Below are 12,971 nucleotides of genomic sequence, written 5' to 3'. Positions count from 1 at the left end.
CGTCTGCAAGCTAATGTCCAAGCAGGGCATTTGACTAAATAGCTGATTCATACAACGTGCAGTTAGATGTGGATACTTATTAGTGGTTGTGGCCAATAAGATTCTCCAGCCTTTATAGTGGATTATATTTAGTAACTTACTTTCACTCTTAAGGTAAGAAAGCGCAGGCAGGCATTTCATCTTTTCTTGGTGTACCATAAAGGATACTAAATACGTACTTTATTTCAGTGCCTTACCCCAAAGAAGTAGTCAGGGATTTCGCTTTCTGTAGTTTGTTGCCTTCAAGTTTAAGGAAAGAAGCGTGCTGGCTGTAAGACTTATTAGCCTTGTAAATCTTTGTGTTTAGGTGAACGTGAGACAATGCAGTCTCTGTCTTTGTGTACCTGAACTAAGGGAGCCAAGGTAGGACGATTCTGAGGCTCCTGTGACGCAAACCACTGTGTGCAGGGGCTGTAGGTGTGAAACTGTAGGGGAAGAGACCTTTTGAACCAGCTAAGTTCTGAAAACCTGCTCCACTTTGTGGACAAAAAAAACCAACAAACCTAGCTTTCCATTGCTGTTCCTGTTCACTCACCAACCCCCCCCCCACCTTTCTTCTTTTTTTGACTTTTCTATTTTTTCCCCTCCAGTAAATCTCTGTACCTGGGAGAACACACTCAAACCCACCATAAGTAGATTCTTCCATATCACTTAACATTTTGCTTTCCTTTGTCGTTGTTTCTAATGACCATTGGTATCTGTATGCTCAAAGAACACAAGCATGTAAGTAATGCAGCTTGTCTGCCTCAGTAGCTTATTTAAGCCCATTTGTTAACTCAGTCCTATACAAGTACTACTAAGTTACAGACCCTTAGGTACCTTCTGCGTTGTACTGACCTCATTGCCTCGCTTCTCCCAGTGTCTCCTGACCAGGAGTGTGCAGGCCCTGAGCTAGAAGGCGAGAAGCCAATTCTACAAAAGCAGCCTGGGCCTCAGTGCTCCCCCTGTGGGAAGGACGTTGAAGCTACTGGGTTTTTATCTTCTCGAGCAGACTTTTCTCTCCCACAGGACAAGTAAGCCTAGCAATGCAAATGGTCTTCTGAAAACCATGCTTGATCCATGCTGTGTACGTGATTTCCCTTGGACTGAGGCTTCCAGAAACAGCTTCTACAGTCAGTCATCCCTTAATGGAGATGGAGTTTAAGTGTGCCTAAATTAGGCTTAGGCAATGGCTTAGGAGGGGAAGGGATTCAAGACTTTCAGCTGTATCTTAAAGCTTTTGCAACTTCTTAATCTCAACAAATGCAGGTTATTTAACTGTTCTTAATGAAGAAAAAAATGTAATGCACAGCAGTTCATCTGGGCACAGTGAAAATGGTTTGGCTTTGAGCAAAGGAAGGGGATTTTTTTTTCTTTAGAAAAGAGTGCAGTAAAACCCAACAGACATTGTTGAGAAGGGATCTGTTTGTATACGTAACAAACCACACAGAAAACAGATGTGTTCAGCTAACTACTGCTTGTGGTTTATTTTATGGAGGTTCAGAAGGCAAAGCATGAATGCTGATAACTGTAGGGCAAGCAACGGCTGCTCTGGTGTGGGAGGCGATCAGACTTAAGCAAGAACGCTTTTGCCATTTAAAAGGAGTAGTGCATATCTGTAAGTACCTGGCATAAAAATTCTAGTAGAACTACTTCATGAATAAGAACAGTGGAATACTACATTATACATTCATACATGTTTCTATCATACTCGGTTTTTATATACAGTATATGATCTGTTTCTATAAATGTACAGCTCTGCATAAAGACACTTCTTATAACAGGTAGCACACTAAAGATAAATCCAACATGGGCCAGCCATATTATAATATAAATCTCGAAGAAGGCGACTTTGTTTAGCATACAGTACAACGTGGCTTTTCTGTTTCAACTTCTTACAGTGCCTGTTGGAGTCCCTAAACACATCAGCAAACACAAACCAGTTCCATTACAACTCTGTACAGAATTAAATATACCATCACGGTAGGTTTTTAGATGGTAATATCCCAAATGAGCCTAAATCTTTTGGACGTGTAGCAGCATACTTAACACGTTCCCCAGAATGAGCTGCATTAGAGGAAACGTGCATTTAACGTTATCTTCAGTAGATAATTTAAAAGGTTACTGATATTCAGCTGAAGGCACTTATTAAATACACCCTTTTCAAAGTCCCCGGCCCCAGACTGCAAAGCACCTTTCTGTTTCAGGAAGATGGTAGGTTTGAGCATTCTTCACTTACTAGGTGTTAAAACCAGGTTTTAAATATAATAAATAATTGGTCAGTGTATCCGTTGGTGTATGCTTCTGAGACAAAAGATCAAAGTCTGTGCTGTGGGTAATTTTCTTCCTTCTCGTACATAACTCTACTGAAGATACTGCTGAGAATGGCAGCTCTCAGAAGAACAGTGTCCTGAAGGCAAGGGAAAACATCTTCAACCCAATTTTTGTCTGATAGTCTTTTATATCTTGGTGACGTAATTGTTGGGAAACAGCCCTTGTTTCCCTCGTAGTCTTCCTGTCCACCAGCCAGAAGGATCTATGACAAAGAAAGCAAAGTCATGAGGTTCTATAATAACCCTTTTGGTATATTTTTGAGGCAGCCTTGCAAAGCTGTTCCGCCCTGTGAAAGCTGCCCTGTGAAGGACTGAGGAGAAATGATGTGGAGAACCTGAGCTTGCTGCTCTTGTGGCCACATCACTCTGGCCTTATGAGGCTGGTTTGGAGACACAGAGGGTTGGAATTGCCGTATTACTTTTTGGTTCTCATGCTGTAGCTGTGGTTTAGGGTAATTTTCAGCCAGAGCCTTTGATAGAATTACTCGCCTAATGACATTTACACATCTGCAGTGACGCATATGTCATTGATCCGTCTCTGACATGCTTTCAAGTGAACAGGTTTGATTGGTGTGGGTGCAGACACTTATCTGCTCCTTGAATGATCATAGAAATTTGCAAGCCTAATGAGGGAAGATAGCGGTGGGGTGGCTGAAAAATGGTATGTCTTAATTACTTATGACAGCGTACGTTCAAGATTAGTACTTAAGTAACAAAACCTTTGCTCTCTACATACCTTCTTTAATTATATCAATCACATCGTTGGCATTAAAGCTGAGTTCATCTGTGTCCTGAGCATCGTATGCATACAGTGCCCTGCACTGCGGTACCTGAGGCTTAGGTTTGGGCTGTGGTTTAGGCCTTCCTCCGGCTGGTGGGGGTCGGTTTGTTGTCTGCCTGCGAACACTAACGGGAGAAAAAATATTAATGTGCTTTAATGCTTATGACTCAAACCTAAGCTTTATCAACCCCTCTGTCCTAATGAATTGATTCTGAAGAATGTCACAGAACAAGGGAATAAGGATTCTCTTTAAATGTCACAACAGTTAAAGATGGCAAGGTAGGACTTCCCCCGGAAAGGGACAGAGTTGTCATTTCTTTCTTACTGCAGTGGATGAACAGGTACTTCACACAGCACTTCAAATGCACAGGAGAAGACACTTAGTGCTCAGGCTGGAACGTAAACAAATGTGCACATGCAGTTCATGCATATCTTGGCATCTACGCAGCTTAGCCTGTCTCTCCCCGTGCCCCAACTTCAGCAGGGATTTAGTTTCCAGTATTAAAAAACAAAGTTCTAGCTCACAGGCTTCTACTTTACCATTCGTGTGACTAAGCTGTAAGAGAGACTGCATCTCTTTTAAGTTGCCTCAGATTCCGGGGCCGTCTATGGACTTGTTCTGTTTTAGTCAACTCTGAAGCAGCAGGGGAGATGCTGCACAAACTCTTTGTCACAGCTGTGACCACTCCAAAGATAAGGAAGGGGAAAGAGGGAAGAAATTCTGCCAGCTCATCAGCTAATAAAGGCTGGAAGAGAGAAGAGGTATTAGATGTCAGGTCAAAATAAATAATAAATAAATGTACTGAATGACTAAAAATGTTGCAGTGATGTGGAGGAGACTGAACTGTGATCATGTCATGTAATGCCATGAGAACATTACACAGCTCTTGCAGAAAAGGTTCATAGTTACTTACATGGAGTCCTAGATTTAATTTTTGTCAATACGTCTCTGTCTAGTTCTAAGTTTGCGCAGTGAACTGCACCAGAACACGAGCTTTGAAGTAGGGATTAACTGCATTTCTGGGTTAGCAGCATTTCAGTTCTAAATTTATCTACCGGGAGAGAGGATTGTCTCCTGTTGTTCAGCATGTATTGACTTTGCTTGGGACAGGGTATGTGGTGAAACCGAGACCTCGGTATGGAAATAAAAGAATTCAGAGCAAGCCTTAGAAAAGTAGCTCAGCTTTTCTGCAACCCCAGTAGAACAAGAATATCTTAGACGAGATGATTTGCTGGTGAGAGCATGGTGGGTTTGACAAACTCAGGCTTGTATTGGATTGTTAGAGATAGCTAGAAATTAAAGTTGTGCACCACCAGTGCATCCTTCTCAGCAGCTTGGCTAAAAATAAACCTAATTCTAACTGTTACAAGTTTTATCTATAATGGCTGTGGTTTTGAAATACTAAATTCACACCTTGTCTAGCTCACTCCTTGTGTACAGGGAACATTAGAGGTTTTCCTTTTGAAAAAGAACAGTCACAGAGAAAAACTTACATGCAACCTACTGCCGAATACGGTAATAATGGGTTTTAGCACACTAATAAAGGAGCTCGTAATGCTTGGGAAGACAGTCTTGCAAATGTCACTTTTGTGTGAGCACTGCCTTTGGTCTGTTACTGCTGTAAAACTCCTCTGGGATGCTTGTTTTTCGTAGTGGTGAATGGATTGGAGCAGCTTGAGGTCAGCAATGCTGGGAAGGGACTCACCAGGGAGAACAAGCAGAACCCCGTGTGCCGGCAGGGCAAGTGTGGGACCAGGGCCATGATGGCCAGCTCATGTGGTTTGGGGTTTTTGCCCCACCAAGGAAACTGTCCTCAATTTGTCTGTGCAACAGCTGTTCACAGAAATTGTGCTCACAAAGGGACATTACCACCAGTGGTGCAATGCTCTCTTCTGCTTGGAAACTTGGGTTATAAAATAGGCCCAGAAACGCCTACTGAAATCTGCCTCAGCAATGGTCTGTGCTGGCAGGGACAGGAACTGTGCTGTGTGAATATTATGGTGATTACAGATTGACTGTGTGCTCAGAGTATGGTATTATTAACATTAAACAAAGCATTGAATACGCTGAGTCAAAATGCTCCCGTGCCTAGACTAGCCCAGCACTTTCTGAAATCACAGATGTAAATCAAATTACTACCTACTCGTTTCAATGCCTACCTGAAATTATCCTCGTTGGGCTGCACTCTACTCCTCTCAGGCTGGGCACTTCCCACCATTTCTGACCAAAATACTAGTTTACGCTTTAGGAAACACAATTCAGTGAACTTGCAGGGTGTACCAGAAAGGCTGGAACTCCTACATCGTAATGTTCAGGTCTAAGAAATGACTTTGCCAGGCCCTTTTTAGATGTTCCCTTACCTTACACAGCCGCATCCTTATTGCTACTGCGTGTGCCTACAGCTGCGGATGCATTGAAAGAAAAAAACCAAACCACACCAAAACCAAAAGAACAAAACAAACCAAGCAACCCTCGCTCCCCAACATCCTCTTCCCTCCCTGCCTCTTTCCTCAGAAGCATAAGCTCTGTTACTAAGCGCTCTTTTGTCTTACTTTTTGGCTTCCTATAGAGAAGCTGGACTTCCACAAAACCCCTCCAGAGGGGAGCGATGGATGCCTGTTCCTGGCCTGTTCGGTGGCAATTACTGCTGTGGCTGGCTTGGGGGGGGTGTGGTGGAGAATTTCTACCACTCTTAAGCATACAGAGTTACCAGTGAAAATTGGCAGACAGTGAAGACATCATTCTAATACATTGTGTTTTGTTGTTTGGGTTTTTTTCTTCCTTTGGAATATATTTGTCACAATTGCCATTTAAAATGGTAACTAAGTAATAGAAGCCTTAACATGTGCTGATCATCCTTGTAAACTCATCAGACTGAAACAGATGAGGTTGTCAGTGTGTACCCATAGCATTAGGAACTGTGGTATGGTGCAACTGATCTTTTTAATCCAACGTGACAGTTCCTATCTCGTTGTGTACTTGGTAGAGGCAAGGCACACGGCAGTCACAGGTGTCTGATGGAAACCACAATGGCTTTATCCTATGGCCTATGGGGTTGTTACAGGAACTGTAGTCTCAAGACAAAGTAGAAGTCTAATACTAGCAAAACAATGATGCTGAAATAATCTTGTATGCCACGCTGCCAAGCTTTCCTCCTAAGAAGCAGTACAAGTCTGGTATCTGAGTCAGGAGTCACAGCTGAAACAAAAGGGACTATCAGCCAGCGTTTCTGGGCATGACAGCTGCCGTGAAATACCATCTACTCTCTGTGATCTGCAAATAAGAAGGCAAAGACGGCCTAGTTAAACTCCACCAACTGTCTTAATGTTCTTAAGTAAAAGGTACCATGCAAATTTAAGATATTAAAATAGAACTGGTTCTCCTTCATTCTTAAAGGCCTATGATGTGTTTTGAAATCCTACGGAAAATGATACCTTTGACTACAGCGCATTAGCACAATGTGGTCATCTATGTACGCAGTATAAGTTTATCAGTCATGAACAGTTTGAGCGTGTGAAGCTATTTACAAAAATCAACACTTTTTTTTCAGATTTAATGTAAAATCTTACCCGGCTGCTCCTTGGTCAGGTACTTTCAGGAAATCCAAGCTTTCTGGTTGCTGTGAAATCTTGCCTGATCCTCCTGACAGTTGCCGTGGTAAAGTTGGTCGTGTCATATTTGTATACAGGTTTTTCTGAGTGGCCCATTGATTGCCTGGGCCATGGGGAAGTGGTACAAACCCTGGGGGATTGATTACTCCATTTTGCTGCTGACCTGGAAGTAAATAAAGTGTGAACGCATCCAGTCTAAACGACAGCTCAATAAAGCTAACCCTTTCCTTGTGCTGATGGCTCAGCTGTCAGATTCAGCTGTCAGCGAGACTCAGCTACCAACTTGAAAACAAAACAATGTTGAAATCTTAAAAGTTTGATTTATATACAGTTTCAGGTCTGCTGGCAATCTATTTTGGGTTCATGCCTTCATGGACGCGTGCTCGAGTTTAAGCCATGTGCCTCAAATGTTACAAGCAACCAAAAAGATTAGCTCTCAGCTGAATTCAACCTTACTAATGTTAGCTGGCATGTAACCACCACACCTCCAGTTAAAACACCACACAAGATTTCATCCAGAGAAGGGTTGATGTAGAGCTATCTGGAATTGCCAGGTGTCTGCCTCTCTTTTAAAGTTCAAACTCCATACAACTCCCTGAATAACTGGGTAGACTGTTTTTTTAAGTTGCTATAAATACTTTTCTATTTTAACAAGCAAGGGTGTTTTTTGGTGGATTTTTGGGTTTTGTTTTGTTTTTTAAAAAAAAGCCTTGCTGCTACTTCGATAGCTCAAAAGGATTTTGAATTTTCTAGGTGACAAGAAGGGTAAGTGAATGCCTTTAAGTAATTATGCCTCTAACTTGAATTTAAAACAAACCCGTCCACGTCTGAGTTACTTGGAGGGTCTAAGGAGCTCAATTCTGCATGCTTTACACTCCTGAAACCCCCACTGAATAAAATGGGAGCTACGCTTATATTAAGAATCAGATTGGCTAATGGTATGGGTGATCCTCTCCTTTTCCCTTGTGATTACGCCTGTTGAAAATGAGCAGAATGAATAGCTGTGCAGAGAGAATTCATCATCAGGACTCTTGGAAAAACCTTACTGCATCCAATAGCTTCTCTTCCCTTCTGATAGTCTCTTGCTACTGTGGCAGAGCTCAAGTCATCATAAACTTAAGCGTAAAACTCACTTTGGGACCCAAGCTAGTATGGTACATACATTAGGGTTATATAAAGAAAGGTTTTGTTTATTTTGAACATATACATCACAGTCTGTTCAGCTACTGGACCATTAATTTCAAAATACATTTCACATGATCAAGGATTGTGGCCCACAGTGTTACTTCCCCACATTGGGAGAGCAGGATGGAGAGAACTGTTTGTGACTTTCAAGGAAGAATGTACCCAAATGATGCAATTGCCGCCGACTCCTTGAAAGTCTGGGCAATCTAACTGGAACTCTTTTGTAACAGCTGTCTTCAATCTTATTTTTCCAGCTATAATTGGCTACATTACAAAAGAGTTCGAACTAAAACCAAAACCAAACCAAAACAAACTCCAAAACATGTTACGGTAATTGGTTTGAGTTCTGTATTAAAGACTTCTTCTCACCTTTTAAACACGATACCCTAATGCATAAGGGTCAACACAGCACTTAACTTCAGTAGTTACACTTGTTCTGCCAGGACACTACCGTGTGGTTTCACTGGTCCATGAACATCTAGTTCAACTCCACAGTCGAACACGTGGGAAACGGTGGGTCAATGGAATATTGTTCTCTCCTTGGACTGCACAGACTAAATTAATTTTTCCTCTCTAGGGCAGAGATGAAACCCCCTGATGACATCAATGCCATGTAGCCCATTAGCTCAATGTCTTGCTGCACACAGAGGCAGGCTCTTCTATAATTAGGGCTCCCTGTTGACATGTCTGGCCAGGAGCTGCCATAAGCTGTTACAGAAGGCCACGCTGCAGGTATGGGCACCCACTGCTGCCTTGGACTTGTGTGCCCAGCTACATCCAAACTACCTTACCTACGTGAGGCAAGTTTGGGCTTGGTCTGCAGGCACAAGGCTTCTTCAGCCAATGGTTTTGTCTTTTTCATGTAACTATGAAACTGCTGAAAGAGTTTTTGAAAATATTAAAACAGACTTTCCTTGCTTTAAGTCATCCTGTATGAATATTTACTCTGTGTTTGCAGACAGGTTAACTCCTTTAACTACAGTAATCTCCCACTGTCCTATAAGCAGTTCTTGCAGATCATGCAGTCTTAATTCGACTCATACAGCTATGAGGTTTTACTAGGATTGGGAACTGTCTAGTTAATTCTGTGACGAAGACTGGCTGCACACCCAATTTACACCGTTAGCATTGTGCTTCTCAATAAACAGCAGCGGACTGAAAGAGAACCCTTTGTTAAAAAGAAGTACTCTGGGAGTATAAGTAAAAGAAAAACACTTGGGAACTGCTGGGTCAATGGACTATTGTTCTTCCCTCTGAGTTCACAGGCTAAATTAATCGTATCTCTCAAGAGCAGAAGTGAAACACCCTGATGACATCAATCCCACGCAGAAAAAGCCATGCTGCTTACTGGCACTGCTGATACGTCTCAACATTCAGCACCCACAAGAGTTGTTACCTAACAGGGCAGGACAATGAGACATAAATTGCATTCTATGGTTTACTGGCACTGAAAGCACTTTCATTGCAAAGCATCGTCTATGGCTTGGTAAGTGGTATGGCTTTTACCCTCAAAAGGAACGTGGAGAAGGCTACGGGTTTACTTTTAGATTCAGTGTCTTATACCAAGAGGCTGAACATGCCAGCCTCCATGACAAGCAGGGTATCTCTGGTAGAATACCAGTTTTAATGTCTGCAGACTCCAACAATACACTTCAGAAAATGCCTACTATGCGTGCTTTCCAGACAGGACCTTTTAAAGAGGATTTTAAACCTTTACTATGACTTTTCAATGGGTAAAAATTACCAGATGACAAGAGAAAAGCGAAAGCCTGAATTTGGCATTTCGTTTTTGCCTGAGGCTAAGGGACTTACCAGGAGGCGGCGGTGCGGCTCTCATAGGGTAAGTCTGAGTTTGAGACCTGTTGGAATACCCTCTACTTTGGGTAAGGTTCCGTCTAGTAGGACCTAAAAGAAACCAGCAACATTTTGTTACCCTTTCACAATTACATTAATTAGGGAAGTCCTTCTGGCTGTCAGACCCCTACTTTGTGATCAGAGAGAGCCGACCTTCAGGAATAATGAACCTGACTCCTACAGCGCTGGCTAGGTTGTGCTAAAGCTTTAGGTGTGACAAGGATGAATTAAGTATATTTTCCCTTTTGTGATCCAGTTCAGCCGCAGGATATAAAGTGAAGCTGTATCAAGACTACAGTAAACAAGGCCCAAAAGACCATTAGCTTTATAAACTTAATTATAAGCAACAGACAGCTGGCACAGCAGTACTTTTGACTACACTGTTTCTGATCAGCAATTAGTATGAGAAAAGGGTAGGATGCGAAAACTGAGAGGCTGGTATATTTGCAGCTCAATCTTTGGTTACCTTTCATCATATCACAACCTGTCCTGTCCTGATGAGACCTTTCTTCACCAGCAAGGCTGTAGGAACTGCAGCAGTTCAGAGCAGAGTGACAGACTCTTCCCCAACATGCTTGGCTAATTGGGCCATTTGTACTATGTCACATGATTAAATGCCCTCATTTCCTTTGCTGCAGGGCAAAGAATTTCACCATTTCAGAAACAGTTGGTATATAGTGAAAGTAACAAAATTCCAGCACGACTGTAGAGCAGCAGGGAGTTCTGCTCTATTATTACAATCTATAACTTGGATCTTCTTTTAAGTGTTACAGAGAAATAATACAGAACATGCTGAGGCTAGAAGCAATCAAGGAGAGAGAGAGTCAACCATTCTCTAAATTTCTAAACCATTCCCTAATTTCTAAAGGAAACTCATACTTACGGGAGTTCTTTGGTAGCCCTGGTCCGATGCTGATCTGCAGGACTTTATTACTTGGCTTGAGAATGGCTATATCTCCCTGGCCTTGCATAAATTGCACTTGTCGAGAACCACCGCTGCTCCAGGGCCCCCAGCTCTCCTTTTTCAGCTTCACTTCAAGTCTAATATAAGAACATGAACACATGAATAAAAAAACAGAAAGCACTTCTATGTCAAATCAGGATAATATCACTTGGCAGCAGGTAACTTAGAAATAGAAAAATAAAAAGCTTAGACTGAGAATCTGTATTCCCTGATTGACTTAGCTGACATAAACCACCTAATTAAATCTCTTTCTCATGCTTTTTAAAATGTTCTTCTTAATTGATGTTTTAACTTTCCTGGTAGAGCTACTCAAAGGAAGTTTAAGATGCCCTGGAGAGGAGGGAGAGCGCAGTGAGCTTTGAGGAAACATGTGCAAAGGTCTGAGTAAGAGATGTGTCTGCCACCAAACATCACTGTCACCGCAGCAGACTCTACTGGAGCAAGCTAAAGAGCTCCGTTCCTAAACATTCTTCTATATATACCATTAGATGCACGTATACATTAGATGTATATACGTATATACATTGGCATGTATATGCCAATATATGCGTTAGGAGTGGGCCTTGTGTGTGTTCTGGGAGTAAACATTTTTGCATACATATACTTCAGTCTTTCCAATGTAAGTTTTGTTTCTGCATGCGCATACACACACATAAATGTTCTTTCCCAGCATTTCCACACTCTCCATCTGCTCTGAACTGTGATCAGCTATGAGCTAAGGAAGTTGTGGTTTGGTTTTGGGCAAGACCCCAAAAGTACAATACATTACATCTTATATGAACAAAAAATTTATGCCTGTACTGGCTCTGGATTCCCAACCTATAGGAGTATACACTACAGGAATGTTCCACACTCCAATTGTCCTCCTACGCCCTTTCCAAACTAAAATAATAATCTCCTGTTACTTTTTAAAATTCTTCCACTTTTTCGAAGGAAATAAAATAAACATACAAATCCAAGGCTTGCTGAGGTTAATCTGCTTAACAGGTAGAAGTATTAACAAAAGCACATGTTTGTTGGGATAGTTCCCAGCAGGTCGTTACAGCTAAAATGCACATCACACATTCTGTAGCTTTTCCGGCTTGTTTCTAAAAAACGCTCCCAATATCATTTACTTCACGAGGTTCCTTTAGAATTATCCTCTCACCCTGCAGGCCTCTGTCCCCACAGCAAACTTCAGCATTTCAGATTGTTACATTCTGTCTCTGGAATTGTTTTTCAAACTCTTCATCACGATGTTTCCACTCCTAGGTCAAGGTTAAGGAGCTGGAAGAGGACGCTCCCTTCTCCCGACAGGCAGCAGCAGCCTGCAGAGGGATGGAGGGCTTGCCCTGCCAGGTGAATCGTGCAGTGGCTGGCCGGGCCCTTGCTGCGGGGCCAGAGCCGCTCTGGGGCACAAAGCTGCAGAGCCTGGAGCCTGATGCTCAGTAGAATGAAGGCAACTCTTCTATGCACACAGACAGTGGAAAGTGGCCGATGGCCCAGGTACAATCCTACCTCATTACTCTGACGAGCTAGTCAGAAAGTCTGGTCTCCTTGCACATAGAGATTTTTACGCTGTGCTGCCTCTTACTATTTTAAAACAAAGCGTAGTGTCAGGAGCTCAACAACGAACACTCACTCATTTGCCTTGGCAGCAAGAACAAAGATTATTTATTCTTAAAAGCCCATTGAAGAAAACAAAACTCACGTATTGCTAAATTTCAGAGGTAGTTTTCTTTGTGTTTTCTCTTCATATCGTTTTGATAAGAGGCTTAAAAACTCAGTTTTGAAGACCGATTCGAGCAAACTATCATATTCCTGTTCGTGTAGAATGAAAATGTCATCCTGCATTGTGCTGAAAAGAAATCAGAGCATATACCATTCAGATTAAAATTTCATCAGCAAATACAGCCAGCATTATAATGACATTTGCAGAGTACTCATGGTTAATTTTTAAAAACATAAGAAAGTCCAAGCAGCAGTAATTACAGAGTCTTCCTTTCTGAGAACAGCTTTGGGGTTTTCTTTCAGAAGTTGATAGTGGAATATCTGAAACAATCCTTTTTGAGACACAGGAATGCTACTTAGTCATTTTACAGTAATTATGGTTATCAAAAGAACATGTACTCTTACAATTAAAGCCCATCTCTTCAATAATGGTGAAACTTGTGATTAGTGGTGAACTGGAAACCTGAAGATAACTAAAGAAAGACTGAAACCCAACACAAGCAAATTCGGAATG

General features: G+C 41.9%; 1 protein-coding gene across 2 annotated transcripts in view; it reads right to left on the bottom strand.

Moving 5' to 3' along the window:
• Window positions 1-1,491: 1,491 nt before the first annotated feature.
• The window catches only part of MYO1E (myosin IE), an 88,128-nt gene continuing 76,648 nt past the window's right edge, over window positions 1,492-12,971 (bottom strand). Inside the window, exons 23-28 of one of the 2 annotated variants that reach the window (XM_063346196.1) lie at window positions 12,438-12,584; window positions 10,667-10,824; window positions 9,742-9,834; window positions 6,703-6,907; window positions 3,088-3,257; window positions 1,492-2,554 (exon numbers count right to left, since the gene is read on the bottom strand). In XM_063346196.1, the coding sequence (XP_063202266.1) occupies window positions 2,478-2,554; window positions 3,088-3,257; window positions 6,703-6,907; window positions 9,742-9,834; window positions 10,667-10,824; window positions 12,438-12,584 (850 nt within the window). In that variant the 3' untranslated portion in view covers window positions 1,492-2,477. Of the gene's footprint in view, window positions 2,555-3,087; window positions 3,258-3,672; window positions 3,879-6,702; window positions 6,908-9,741; window positions 9,835-10,666; window positions 10,825-12,437; window positions 12,585-12,971 lie in introns of those variants that run through there. The other variant, XR_010072480.1, reaches the window with a different exon arrangement.

The sequence above is a fragment of the Chroicocephalus ridibundus genome, chromosome 9 (assembly GCF_963924245.1).
Source record: "Chroicocephalus ridibundus chromosome 9, bChrRid1.1, whole genome shotgun sequence".
NCBI classification, from domain to species: Eukaryota; Metazoa; Chordata; class Aves; order Charadriiformes; family Laridae; genus Chroicocephalus; species Chroicocephalus ridibundus.
The sequence above is the reverse complement of the archived record's forward strand: the minus strand, read 5'-3'. Positions and strand labels throughout refer to the sequence as shown.